Below are 15470 nucleotides of genomic sequence, written 5' to 3'. Positions count from 1 at the left end.
CCTTGGATTAATTACAAGGATGACATTCTTCATTTAAAACTAGAAAATGTTACAAATATCCCGCTGTGGACATCAATGTTTTAGACTGTTCTGTTTGTCATAAGCGAGTTAGAAATTTCCTACCAGTGTTACATATCACTTGATTGCTGTTATTTCCAGCTAGGAATTGTTTTGCTAATGATGTTATTGTTTATTTTTGAAGTAGCTTAAGAGAGTGGCCTGATAAATGTAATCTCTCAAAGTAAGCACTGCGTTACTTTATTCCTCCTAATATTTGGAAGTTGGTCTACATTGCACTTTTTTTTTTAATAAAAAAAGGTCAAAAAGGAAATTGTATGTGTTCTTTTGATTCCCAATGAAAACTCTGGTAAGATATACTACATTATGGGCTTAGAACTGCCTTGATATGTAAAATAACAGAATTTTACACGTGCAATTCAAACCGCGATTAATCGCAGTTAACTATGAAGCTTCTGCGATTAATTGCGATTAAAAAAATTAATCGTTTGACAGCCCTAAAAACAACACATTTATTAGACATATATCCATAGGTCCATTAAGTCATACTTCTAGAGGAACTGATCCAGTCCACTTACCTCTTTAGCCTCTCTACCACAATGCTGGGACTCTTCAGTTTTCCCAGAGAGCGTCTGGAGTAGCGCTTGACCTGATCTGATGTGGAAAAAACAACAACTATCAGTGAACTTGCACATCAAAATCAGTGATTATCCACCTCTACAAGCTTTAAAGGAATAGTTCACCCATAAATAAAAATTCTGTTAGTAATTTACTTTTATGTTGTTCCAATCCCATTTGCTGATCGTCCGATACAGAGTTGTTGTTGTAAGTGTTGTTGTTTTTTATATTAATCAGTTTCGAATGTCTACACCTCACTAAGTGAAACTGATTGGAAGTACTATTTTATGTGTGAAGAAATAGAAACCTCTAACTACACATTATTTCATTATAAAATATAGAAAATAAAACAAACAATTACACAAAAATTTGAAACTTCAAAGTTAACTAATCTACTGTACTGGACAGTGCAGCAGAAAATTTACAGTTATTCCAGTTAAAGTCTTCAAGAGAAAGAAGCTAGTTCTTATTTCTTTCAACTTGTATCTGGACTTTTCTTTACTTAAGCCGCAATTGGACATCAGTCCAATATTTAAACCACACAGCTATTTTTTGGAACCCAGCCAACTTAATAACAATTATTACTAAATACTAGAATGTTATTATACAAGAGTAATATATTTCAGTCATCATTTTTTTATTATCATTTTAAAAGATAATTTCTCTGTCTTTAATTTTGGCGGAACACTCCAGGAAGACATTTGAGTGGATCTATAGGCTAGTTCACAGTAGTTTAATTTGCTTCTCATTCAACATTTGGTGAGATACTCTATCAGTAAATGCTATAAGCAAACCGAACTATATAGCATCTACATCTGAGAAGTAGTATGAGTGTAGTGCTCACATATTGCGTGCCCTATGAGAGCTGAAATCAGCAGAGCCTCTAGCCCCGTGTGTGCTATGAATGTGTGACACAACAGAGCACTGCTTATTCTATATATATTTGCTATTCCCAAAACTATTTTATGTCTTCAAGAGACTTTGAATGAAATCCTCAAGTTATATGGACTACTTTAATGGTGCTTTTATGGGGGGGGGGTTTATGTCATTTTATGAGCTAGACGGTAACAACCATAACTAACACGCAGAATAGGATTTGGATCGGTCTCATCTGTCATTTTATTAGCTCATAAATCAGACTGATCTGTTTCTCAAGTTCATCTCACTGACTAATAGATCTGGTTGCAGCTAATGCTTAACTCTTTCCCCGCCAGTGTTTTTAAAAAAAAGTTGCCAGCCACCGCCAGGGTTTTTGACGATTTTCGCTAAACTTTAATGGCCCGCAGAATATTTTCTTCCATGAATATATGAAGATGCTATATATCACAATAAAGATCTGAGCCTCTGCTTTTAGGCAAAAAAAACGATTTTATTTTATCTTCATTTGTTCTTTTTTTTATTGCGACTTGAACAGAGGTCGGTTTTGTCAAAAAACAACATTTCAGACAAAAAGCTGATAAAAAGGCATGTTTATGTCTGATATTTTGAGCTTCTCAATACTCCACTTCTTCATGTTTGAGACGATCGCAGTCTGTTTCTTTGATCAAAGAGTTGCGTACTCTTTCAAAACATGCGGAGGGGTCTTCCTTACCGTATAACACCTAAAACACGGAAACCCGGAAAATTCCGTGTTTGGCGGGGAAGCGTTTTTTCATAAAACATGGAAAATTCCGTGTTTGGCGGGGAAAGAGTTAATAACTCATTGTGGGGGGAAGATTATCTGTGAATTATGCCTTCATTTTCTATCTGTTACTCACAAAGCCATTGTATGGTTTCAGAAGACCTGGAATACAGTTTATAAGTCATATGTTCTATTTTTATGGTGCTTTTTTTGGTGTTTACTGTCATATTTAAAGCTTAACCCAATCAAATGCCATTGTATGGAAAAGACTTGCATTACGATTCTTCAAAATATATGTTTTTTGTTTGAGAGAATAAAGACATATGTAATATTGGGCATATGGGTTTGGAACAAAATGATGGTAATAATGACAGAATTTTCATTTTTGATAGTATAAATGTTACCTGGATGCTTTTCCGCCCAACGTCGGCCAGCCTCGTTGAACACCGCCAGTGTGCGTATAGTGGCCCTGAGGATTCCCCATCTGAACACAGCCACTGGATTAGCCCCGATTAGCTGCCTCAGGTAACTGCACTCACTACTATGCAGCAACGCAACAATATCCGGCCTCATGTGGTCGGTGTTCTTCTCCCTGAAGTCCTTTAGAGCAGAAACATCACAAAACTGATCAATATTACTTTTCCATCATAGTCAGCTCTATTCACTTCACAACTGCACTCTGAATGTTTGTCCAGAGGGATAAGAGTTCTGTTTCAGGGTCTGTTCCTTTACCTTTATCTGGTATTTGACCTTGCCAGCAAAATGTAGAATAACAAAAGCAGGCTCCCGCACTGGAGTCTGCACAAAGAATGGATTGTCCTGATGCTGCTGCTTAAACTTCTCCAGTAGAGTGCTATCTGTGGCATGAGGGAAACTAGAGTGGACAAAACACAGGATGTTTCTGCCAGTGACAACTAGAAACAGCATAAGAAATAAGCTGTGTACGTAATTAAAATAATGTAACAGTCCGTAGTTGATTTAGCCTGTAATAGAAGACGGAGGTTGCTCCTGCAGCTCCACTTGTACAGCAAGGCTCTAGCAATGCCCAGGTCATGGATTTGAGTGCCAGGGAATACACACAATAATAAAATGCATACCTTGCTTTTTTTTTTTATAAAACTTTAACGTCTGAATAAATAGACACTCACTTGCTCTCCTCATCAAGCAGATAAAATAGTCCAGTGGGTTTTTTGCTAAAGAGACTGATGCAGCCAATGTTGTCTGGATAGTCAACAGTATGCCATGTAATGCCCTCTGCCATGTACTCCTCCTAAAACATAATGCATGCTTGAGTAGATGTGTGCAAAATTACAGACATCAATCAACATCACAGTGGACATCGATTCAGGTACACTGCCACGACTTACTTGTTCGAGTGTAAATATGCGCTGATTGCAGTAATACTGTAGTTGCTCATTAGCATAATTAATGCAGAACTGTTCATAGCTGTTTGTCTTGAAATCTTCAAATCCAAATATGTCCAGGACTCCAATGGATAGGCACTGTGAAGAGGAGAATATTTTATATTAAAATTATTTTAGTCTGCCACTTGGCACCAAAATTTACAAACAATTATTCTTAATCAGTATGCGTTTCTTGTTTTCCAGTAAAAATTTAAACATCTGTAAAACAAGATCAACTGGCAGATTTTCTCACTTGTTTCAGGCATAAAGCTCTTTATTTTATTCTTTATTCTAAAAAAGCTTTTTATTTCTTATTTTCTATCAGCCTTTTTTGTTGTTGTAGTTTTTGTTTTGGCAGAGAAATGGGTGTATTCAGGATTTAAAAAGTGTAATATTCCATAACAAGAATATTTTTATATGCTACTTTGTTTAATAACTCCTTATTGGTGATTAGCTGCATACCGGGACAGACTCCTCCAAATCTCTCTTGTTGAGTAGAGCGTGATTTAATCGCAGAACAATCCAGTCGAACAGGGCACTGTAAATAGATTTGGCCATAGAGTCTCTAGCAGTGATGGCCTTAAAACAAGGGTTTGAACATATAGTCAGCAGATTTTCAGAGCAAAGAAATTTAGAGAAAATAAAATGTAGTGGAAAGGGAGGCAACATGTTTTAAGGGATCTCACTGAACAGCAGAGTTCACACATTAATTATGACAGATGATGCACTTAAATTACTGAATGGCACATAGTAGAAATGCACCATGTAATGCATTAAAGATGAAAATACCTCACTGAGGCTGTAAGGCAGGATCAGCGTGTCATTAGCAGTCATTGCTTTCCTTGTAGTCAGTGCTTCCACAAGCAGCTCTACTTTAACCTGAAATTGCCAACCAATAATAAAATGACAAATGCAACAGTAATAAAGACAGCATTTCATCATATGATGATCTACTCTTGTCAATTGTTATAAAATTTGCCTTCTTTGGAGTAAATCAGCTCATTAGGCAGCAAATATGTTATTGCCAATGCCAACAAATATGGCATCCTGTTTATGATTAGCAGCTGATCATCCAAACATTCACAATATATTACATAAAACCTAAATGATTCCCTGATTCATTACTAACACAAAAGGATGTTGTTAGTAATGATAATGGTATTTTTGTGATACAAAGTGGTGGTGACCTAATAAATCAATAGGCATGACTGAACAACATTTCAAAAGAATTGAGGGCCAAGTTTACTGTTAAGTGTTGCGCTATTTAAAGCATGTCAAATATTTTCTATTTCTGTATATGGTGCAGCACAATGAAAGAGTCTACAGAAAATGGAATGAACAGGAGCAACCTGAGTTTGTTTCCTATGGTGAAGCTATATAGAAATATAAATTATCCACTGGTACCTTGAGAAGATCAGACAGAGCTAAGAGGACATGATCTGGGCCCACTTTTAGTCCCTCCCCAACATCTTTTTGCTCATATGTCACATTTCCCAGGTATAGAATGGCAGAGAGCACAGAGAAAATCCTGAAAAACATCATCAAGCCCTTGAGCCACAACATATTCAAATATACAGCTCCATGCAAAAGTCTTTATGCACATTAGATGTTTCACAATTTTTTTTATTTTAGATCTTCAGCTTTAGTGTGTCAATAGGAAATATAAATTGGTAAACATGGTATAACCACAACCTCAAAATGCAATGTGATATAGCCAAACAGAAGCAACTGAGACCTGAGGCCTAACTATATAGAAATGTTGTCAACTCTTTAAAAAAATTATTCACAATCGTCAGTTTTAATTAATCCATTTGTGTTGGGACAACATAAATATTTGTGTTGATATTAACTGAAACTGCAGTCATTTGCAGATCGAACTGGATGAGATAGTAAATGGTGAAATTACATGTTATTTGATGTGTTTTTGTGCAAGATGAAGACAAAAAGAAAATGGTAAGTATTTAAAATTGTTATGTTGATATTTAGAAGAGTTTGTGAAATGTTGGAATTTTGGGAGTTACCACTGTGGTGAAGACTGGAGCTTGAGCATAGGTTGAGGAGGACAAATTTACATTACCATTTATGCATTTGGCCCTTATTACAGGGACAATCCCCCAGAGCAACCTGGAGTTAAGTGCCTTGCTCAGGGACACAATGGTGGTGACATGTGGGGATCGAACCGACAACCTTCTGTTTAACAGTTTACTGCTTTAGACCACTACACCACCACTCCACAAATCCTAAACAATTATATATTACTTGCACACAGAAGAGTAGTAATAATCTACTTTGTTGAGATTAATGACAAAAAAATTAACCATGTCAACAGGAAGTGTTGCTCACCAACAGTTAACTGAAATAATAAATTAAACTTTTATACAAGTTCAATGCTTATATCAAGTAATACAAGCATGTAATAATACGTGACACTAACCAATCCAAATGATTTGCATTTATTCAAAAAGCCTTTGACCAATATAACTGCATTTCTTTAGTTCATAAAACTAAACCATGGCTTGTTGGAGCTACTCAACACCGTTGCGTGTACCATTTAACATTGCTTTTTTTTAAGTAAATCCAACATAAAGTGAAAGTTTTACAAGAAGCTTAGAACAACCTATCTGAAAAAACTGTGTGCATGTGTACCTAGGAAAATATTTTCTGTTTTAAAGGCATAGGGTGGTCATACCAAGGATTTACTGAACTTTGTATGAAGTTAATTGAAAACAAAAATTATTCATGGAATTATTTTTGAAAACATCCTCACTATACAACATTTTTTACAACTGTCCAAAACTTAAATGGCATAGCATTGGAAAATATACAACCAATACATCAATAAAAACCATGGTAATTAGGGCTGAAACAATTAATTGACGTTATTGACAACGTTGACAATAAAAAAAATTGTCAGCAAAACTTTCTGTTTTCAAATAGTCATTTGATCTCATTTAACGAAACATGAGATCACATTAAACTCTAACGATGATGCACGAGAGCAGCACTGCTGTTCGCACCTGACTGAGGAGAGGAAGCAAACGGCTCACAGTCCAGATGCACTCTAAACTTTCCAAACAGCTTCAGGTGATGTAGATCGCAAAGTATGAGGGAATTATAATGCTAAAATACTAAATAAGTAAATACAGAGGCACTCTCGTTGTGGAATATGCAGAGCCAGTGCCCTTTCAAGGAAAAACCTCGGCAATACATCTTAAATGCAGTTATATTATTTGATTATTTATAATTTGACCTTTATTAAAGATCAAATAATACAGAAGCAGATCATGTAAATAACTACAAACTCCGAAACTGGCATTTCTCGGTGCGATCAGTGCCTCTTCTATAAGTTCCACGAAGTATCCCGTTCGAAGGGGGAGAGAATAAAACTGCACCCAGCTGATGGACACTGTCGCAGGGACACTCGTCCCAAGAGCGCAAGTGCTTAATGCAGCTAGATTATAACGTGATGACTCGCGACTTATTGAATCATAATATATATATGTGTCACTGTGCATTTTAATTGTAAAGAAAATTGGTAATACACAGCTTTATTAATAAGGGAGTTTGGTTTGTTGTGAGTTAAAGATGGATTGAAGTGAACAGAAAGGTGAGAGGATAGTCTTCGCCCCATTATACACGACAACAAAATACGTATTTGATTAGTTTTTGTTTTGGTTGTTTTTCAATATAAATATCTAAAACTCTTTAAAACAACATACATTTTCTTTAGCAGCTATACTGCAGAAGAATTTTTAGATCCTTTAAAAAAAAGATTAATTCACCTGAAAAGCATCATATACCATATTTAGACTTGCTTTTAGAGAATAGATCTTGAATATACTGTAAGTATATTTAGTCTTTACTGCACTCGCAGAAATGTAACTATGTGAAAAAATACACTTCTATACAAAATACACTTATATTTAAGATACATTCTCTTAAAGCAAGTCTAAATATCTTATATGTTGCTTCTCAAGTAAATGCATCTTGTTTTAAGGATTTTTAGACAATAATTAAATGGAAAACAAAACAAAAACACTTGATAGCAATAGTTTTCTTTTTTGCAGTGAATTTCTTTACTGAATTAAACTTAATAAAAAGTTATATTTTCCCCTTCAATTCAGAATTTAAATGTCATTTAGAGGTATTTAAAAATATGATTTTGTCCTCTTTATTGTTAGTAAGAATGTTTAATACAAATTTTGATGTCAGGGCACAAGCTGAATAATCAGTTAAGAGCTAATGATTAATCGTTAAATAATCTAAATAAGCTAAAAATAATTGTTAGTTGCAGCCCTAATGCTAAACATTTAACAGTTTGGTACTTTTTTGTAAGTGTGGCAAAGTCAATTGACTTATATGAGAATACATCTTGAATAACTGTGTTCAAATAATTATGTTTTTAGTATTTTACAAATACTCATTGGTTATCAGATTTGATTAAAGTGAACATTGAAAGAACAGTCGCTGTTCCTAGGATGACAGCTTATAATGATGTAAAAATTACAAGTTGATTTTCCATTTTGCAATTATAATGTACTTTGTCATTGAAAGTCTTGATGCATTTTTCCCTCCGTGACATGCACACACTTGTACAGGAGCAGAAATCTTCATTAGTTACTAACGCATGCAGTTGTTAAATGTTCAGCAATGCATCCGTTTCCCTTCAGAACAGACTTAATTAGATATCATAAATCTCAATAGCGAATCTAATTTACACTGAAGTACTGTGTATTTTATGTGTATCCTGTATTCCTATACATGGTCATGTATTGTTGAAGTTCAGTTCAGAATAAAAGTAATGGTTTAATCAGGCTAACGGACAGTGTTAGAGTAAACAAACAGAGTAATGTTTTGATAGTGCCACAGAGCTATTGTGATGCACTTTTTGGTAAAATCACTCGATAAATGACTTACTTATAGTGCACATAAAGCTGGAGTACAAGAAAATTACACTCATGAGCCTTTAAAATGGAAAGTAAAACCAGACGTTACTATCCTTGATATAATGTTTTAAATATAATTTTTAAATGTTGTGCAAACATTCTTCTTCATTGCACTCACTGTTTTTTGGTAGGAGGCAGAAAACCGACCATCTCCATGGCCTGATGAAGCCTCTTGAACTCATGTTTCATCTCTGCTTGATCCTCCAAAAATGGGTTTTCCTGTGAGAAGCAGAAGGATGGTAGAAGTGCTCAGTGGTGACATTTTGAAAGAAAATTTTAGGAAATAAAAATAGAATGAAATTAGACAAATGTTGACATAAAAGAAAAGAGTTATAAGAGTTTAGGACAAACATCTAAAAAGCTAATGCAAACGTCATTTGCTCTCCACTTAAAGGGCACCTATTATGGAATTTTGAAAATGACCTTTCATGTAGTGTGTAACATAGATTTAAGTGAACAAAAACATCCTGCAAAGTTTTATATATGAAAGTTCACCGTAAAAAAAGTTATTGTCTCTCAAATGTAGGAGTCGACTCTGAGTCAATTTAATGAATCGTTTTTCCAATGAGTCATTTTCCTTTTCGTTGTGACGTTATCAAATTGGCCGCACCCACTCATTGCACGTAGACACCAGGGAAAACTTGAAAACATCATGTCGACAACAAGACGCTGTGTTCTCAAGTGCATATCAAAAGCGACCTTTTTTTCACTGACCAGGGACGAGCATGTGAAGAATCAGTGGCTAGAGTTTATATTTACAACTATATCACACAAGTATAGCCCGAACATTGTGCTGTGTTCGCGTCATTTTAATGACGATTGCTTTACGAACATTAATGCTTTCAAGTGTGGATTCGCGAGCCGGTTGATACTGAAGGAAGGTTCAGTACCAAGTTTATTTGGATCAGCTTCCTCCTCCGAATCACAACCTGTAAGTATTATTAATAATTGTTGCTTTTATGTGTTTTTTAGCATGCTTAATAAGTATTTGTGTGTGTTGTGTAAGTTACGCTCAGCGCAGCTTCTAGGTCTCCAATGTAAATTTTTTTGAAATATGTGAAATGTTTGTCGATGTTATTGGAGTTGTCATAAAGAATAGAGCAATAACTTGTAGTAATGCAGTGCTTTATCAATATGTTTATGCGTTGGGCTAACGCAAACAATAACTGATTGGGTGTTTACCAACGAACTTTGGGCTATGATCTAATTTTCAACACTTAACAAGCCATAATCCATTAATGGTGATGGGCGTTCCGTTTCCGACAATCTCTGCACAGAGTATACCAATCACAACTGACTGGGTCATCTGACCAATCACCGCAGATTAGCGTCACGCAAAGGAGGGGTTTGGAAAAATGAGTCGTTGAACGAATCATTTGGGAGTCGGTGAGCAAATCAGGTAAACATAAATGCATATTATAAGACAACAAAAGTGTTTTTTTGTCATTGCATGCATGTAAAACTGTTGTTGGGGACTCACAAAACAATATTAGGAACATTTTAAATGCCATAATAGGTGCCCTTTAAAAGTTGCATATGGGCAATCTGGCTTTTCATATAGGCACAAAATGCTATTAGGTAATTGGAGAGCATTATGAATACTAATCAAAACTTAAATGTCTTCATCAAGGATTGTTGATTCTCTGTGACTGTTGTGCGGACAGTTACTTGTTTGAGGTAGTAGTAGTCCTCAGGCAGCAGAAGCTTGAATTCATCTCTCTCCTCTTCTGAGGCTCCAATCAATAGATAGTAAAAAACATGATAATTCCTGCAGGCCAGACATCAAGCAAACATTTGAGTCAGTATACTGGGGTTAATTTTTCATTCAACTAGCCATTTGTTATGCTGAACTGTGCAAAAGAAACATACAAGTCTAAGATGCACTGTCATAACAAATCTAACTTCTGAAAGGTTGAGAGATTCGTTGAAAAAAAAAGAAATATTCCACTGACCGATAGTTAAGTTATTCATCCACAAGTTGGTGTGGAGTTGGTTGGTAAATGTGATATATATAAAGTATATATATATATATATATATATATATATATATATATATATATATATATATATATATATTTTTTTTCTTACCTTTCAGTTTTTCCTCTGGACACCAGACGGCATTTCTCTAGTAGGTACTTCTCAACAACAGCTCTGGAAACCATAAATTACATTCAGCAAACAGTATCATTTGATTTTTAATTAATTAAAATTTTGGCCTTAAAAGAAAATTATAATAATAATAATAATTGACCTGCAAATAATATTTATAAGAAAAGCGAGTGAGAATAGCAAATGATGAGGAGAATGGGAGAGAGGATGGTACTGGGAAACATTACAAGATAGATTTGAACCTATTAGAGTCACCCATTAGAGCACCACAGCTCAATGTGCTGGAGCATGTGGTGCTTATTAGACATATTAATAAAATACTGAGCAAAATCTTTGATATGAGGCCAGTCTCCATACTCTGCCCGTGGCAAACCTTTCTTTTAATATTAAATAAACAATTTCCTTGTAAGAGAAAACATGTGGGTGTTACATTGGCATGATGTTCACAAAAAGATCCTAATCTCTTCTGTTACTCATAACCAGTCATGGGAATCCTGCTGTGTGACGTAGAATGTGTTGAGCGCACAGATGACTCACCCTCTCACAACACCACTCTCCAGATAATTCACTTGAATGAACTTCCCAAAGCGGCTCGAGTTGTTGTTATAGGCAGTTTTAGCATTACCAAAGGCCTGAGGAGATGCAGAAGAAGAACACTTCAGATAAAAACTGCACATTGCATTTGAGGTCACAGAAAAAATTTTATATTCAGATGAAACATAGATACAGACAATTTATGAGTTGAAGAAGGCAACTGATCAACTGATACCTGAAACTCAACTCAAGATAGTCTTATAAACTAGAAACTTGTCGGTAACACTTTACAATAAGGTTCAATTCATTAACATAAGTTAATGCATTAGGTATCATGAACTAACAATGATCAATATATTTTTACAGCATTTATTAATCTTTGTTAATCTTAGAAAATGTTACAAAAATACACAATTGATAATTGTTAGTTCATAGTGTATTAACTATTGTTAAAATATACAAGTTCTGAATTTAAAATTAACATTAACCTTGAAATTGAAAACGAAAAAGTATTTCTCATTGTTAGTTCATTAACTTATGTTGTTAATTAATGTTGACAAATGGAACCTTATTGTAATGTGTTACGAGCCTATCAAACACACACTGGAACTGAAACCAAAGCAACACAGTTTCATGTTTTGCAAAAAACAAAAAATAGCTTTTATGGGCAGTGGAAAACACTTTTAATACTCACGTCATTTTTATAGGCATCACTAACAAATACAAATCTAACTATAAGAGCCTTTTGTCTCTATTTTTAATTTATTTGATTATTTAATTATTTAGTTCCGATGAGTGTAATGTTTTCAAAGTTAAAATACTTTCTCCTATACTACCTTAATGTGCAGAGACAACAATATGTTACCCATTTGTTGGTTAATTTCCCCAAACATTTCAAGACATTGCTCTGGTTGTTTTAGCAACCCAACATGATGACATTTTTCAACCAATGGTGTGGATTTCAGGGCTATCTGTTAAGAGAAAGTGTTTGGGAAACCTGTTGTTTGGAAACAATTCAAAGACATAATTTTTTGCCAAAAGTGGCTCAGAAATTACACACTACAGCTTTAAAAACAGACTTTTTTACAGACTGTAAAAAATATTTTCTGCAGAATGACTCTAAATATCAATTTAGAGAAGAGGCAGAAATTTGATCAGTCTCCGAAGTTGTAGCTGGGTGCTGCATACCTTCATTGAAAACAATTCTTTCGAATTTTAGAAAGCGCCATGTCGTCTGTCAGACGTGTCCACTGTGCGACCCCTTTCAGAGAGCATGACTTTGCTCCTCTTATATGTTTAGAATTTACAATCTACCTTTACCAAAATTCCTGCTGTAAAGATGTTTTTGTCTTTGTTTTCAGCACTTCCATGTTCCAATGTAGGAAAATAAATACTGAAGAAAGAGAAACATAAAACCTCTGAATAGAGGGAACGCTAAATGAGATTTGACTCACAATATGTCAATTGTTGAGTTTTTATCAGCTGCTTTTATCAGAGCCTGTCTTAACATGTTAACATACATCGTCTCTTTGTAGTATTCTGAGAAAACTAACGACCTGGTCTTCTACAAAGGAAACCGAGAAGTTCAGACTTATCAGCTTCTCAACTGGGGCCCGGATCAGACCAAACACAGATCAGTAAAATGTACTCAAAGGGAATGTTCACACAAAAATGAAAACTTTATTTCATCAATGGAACACAAAAGATGATGTTAGGCAGTAAGTCTCAGTCACCATTCACTTTCATTGCATCCTCTTTTTTCCCCAAACAATAACAGTGAATGTTGGCTGACATCACCTCTTGTTCTACGGAGGTAAGTCATATGGTCTGGAACAACATGAGGTTAAGTAAATGACAGAATTGTCATTTTTGGGTGAACTATCCATTAAAGAGTAGCCAGGTGTGCTTTCCCACAGAGTTCTTTTTTTTTATCTCCTTTTCACTGGAGAAGTGAAACCAGAGGGACAAAGGTCACAGCCACACTCCTAAATGCTGTAACAATGCAACAAGTCACAAAACTATCAAATGAAACTGAAAACCTAATGAACAAAACAGAATGTTAGAACTTCAAAGTTCAACGGCAAGTGAGCATGAACATCCAGTGCAAGTGCAAAGCATTCTTATCAAGCCTTTGACGGGTGTGACACACTTTTGTGTGGTTGCTCATAAACATCTGTTAAGTACTGTTTTCACCAGTAACTAACTAGACGTTTTACTCAAGAAGAAAATGTGATTCATTCATGTTCGTAGCACAAAGAGTACAAGACGAGTTATATGCCAAAGTGTAATACTTAATGTTAGGGGTTTAGTACAATACAAATGGAACCTTCAAAATTCTACCTCCGATTATGTTGTTATATAACAGGGTTAACCAGTAAATATCATACTCTACGAGGACCGTTACAAACTTCAAGGCTTTTAGTTTCAGGATAAGTACAAATTACTAAATGGGACAAATGGACTGCTAATGGATATCTAATAAACTAAAACAGTGAAAAGGGTATCATAGAAACTAGTAATATGAAGCAAAATTTACCAAAAGGTGTCATTGTACTACCATTTAGGCTGGTATTTTTTGACATGGTACCACCATGGTGTTCTTTAAAGTATGGTAAGTCTATCCCTCACAGCCTTTTTCATTCCCGTCAAAAATCACAGATGGCGCTACTGTGAATAAGGTCTATACTGTCTGACACCACCACTGTACCACCGCAGTGCTTTTGGTATTAAACAATTGAGTTTCACAAGCTAATTAGAATCAATATGGGCTCCTAATTCTTAAAGGAATGTTCCAGGTTCAATACAAGTAAAGCTCAATTGACAGCATTTGTGGCATAATGTTGACTACCACAAAACAATTTTCTTTAAAAAAAGCAAACAGTGTGTTACTGTGTTACAGTGACAATGGAAGAGAATGGTGGCCAATTTTTGAAAGTTAAAATACTCACTTTTTCAAAATTATAGTCAAAAGACATGAAGGATATACGTTCAAACATGAGGTTACTGTGATAAAATCACTTACAAACCATATCTGCGTAAAGTTCTAGCCAATTTTACAACTTCGTTACCATGAAGATGTAATAGCAACAGACCCTACAATCCTAAAACGACAGTAAAAATTTAAATTTAAACAACCTTACACCTCAAATAATACATAAGTTTTAACAAAAGTTGTTAAAAAAATATAGGCTTCATATTTCTGTTTAAAACCCTTCAAAAATTGTCCACATTCACTTTCATTGTAAGTGCCTCACTGTAACAAAGATTTGTACTTTTTGTAAATTTTTTGTGGTAATGAATATTATGCCGCAAATGCTGTCGATTGAGCTTAATTTGTATTGAACCCTGAACATTCCTTTAACTCAATCTGGGAGCCAAATGATTGAGTGGTTCGTTTTAAGAGCAGGTTTCATTTTAAATTCATTATGACACATGATAAACATTAGAACATCTGATCTGCTAAATAAAATATCCATCAAATATTAATGGTCACATCCTCAATGTGCAGCCATATGGTGTGATTCTTGTAACAATCCTCACTCTGGTTGCTTGTTCTGCTTCCTTTTATCAATAACAACTATATTTTTACATCCCTCTTCATAAGAAATTCTATTTTAACCAACGAGGCGTAATGCAAAGCCGCTTTGTTCTTCATTGCCTTTCATTTTCTTTGTAATAATTGCTGCAGAACTGAGAGGCGTTGGGACAGTGTTGATAAAAGCCCAGGGCTGTTAGGAAACTTGTTCAACCTGTTTAGGATCAGACTGAGAATCCCAGTAGGTTATTGTGTGACAGGCAGTGAGAGATATAGTCTGTGGAAAGGGGGGTGGGGGAAATTACAAGACCAGAAGGAATATGCCCCTCCCTTTTGATGCTAAGGACCCCCGAATTTGACGATCCCTTAACGAGGGACCCCCTGTACGAAAACAATTATAAACATGATATTATACAGACATGTTGTTTGCAAAATTATATAATTGGCTTTTATAGAGCCATTGTACTACAGAAGAACTTCTAATGAAATCTTTTTTTGAAAATATGTACTTATTATTAATTTGACAGTTCATCTTTTTGACGTAAATTGTTTAAACCTATGATAAACATTATCAAATGTTTTGTACAGCACTTTTAACAAAGCAATGCAAAGCAGCTGCAAACATAATGAAGCTTTTTATATATACAGTATATATATATATATATATATATATATATATATATATA

The 15470-nt window shown here is 34.8% G+C and overlaps 1 protein-coding gene across 5 annotated transcripts in view; it reads right to left on the bottom strand.

Annotated features, from left to right (window-relative positions):
- Positions 1–15470, bottom strand: part of myo9b (myosin IXb) — a 42674-nt gene that overhangs the window by 19969 nt on the left and 7235 nt on the right. For 4 of the 5 annotated variants that reach the window (XM_052128470.1, XM_052128468.1, XM_052128469.1 and 1 more), the window contains exons 3-14: positions 11253–11347; positions 10695–10757; positions 10275–10374; positions 8725–8825; positions 5065–5188; positions 4450–4539; positions 4123–4239; positions 3625–3759; positions 3406–3527; positions 2990–3131; positions 2662–2857; positions 597–672 (exon numbers count right to left, since the gene is read on the bottom strand). In XM_052128470.1, coding sequence (XP_051984430.1) covers positions 597–672; positions 2662–2857; positions 2990–3131; positions 3406–3527; positions 3625–3759; positions 4123–4239; positions 4450–4539; positions 5065–5188; positions 8725–8825; positions 10275–10374; positions 10695–10757; positions 11253–11347 — 1361 coding nt within the window. Of the gene's footprint in view, positions 1–596; positions 673–2661; positions 2858–2989; positions 3132–3405; positions 3528–3624; positions 3760–4122; positions 4240–4449; positions 4540–5064; positions 5189–8724; positions 8826–10274; positions 10375–10694; positions 10758–11252; positions 11348–12437; positions 12597–15470 lie in introns of those variants that run through there. The other variant, XM_052128472.1, reaches the window with a different exon arrangement.

This window comes from Xyrauchen texanus, chromosome 6 (assembly GCF_025860055.1).
Source record: "Xyrauchen texanus isolate HMW12.3.18 chromosome 6, RBS_HiC_50CHRs, whole genome shotgun sequence".
Taxonomy (NCBI): Eukaryota; Metazoa; Chordata; class Actinopteri; order Cypriniformes; family Catostomidae; genus Xyrauchen; species Xyrauchen texanus.
The sequence above is the reverse complement of the archived record's forward strand: the minus strand, read 5'-3'. Positions and strand labels throughout refer to the sequence as shown.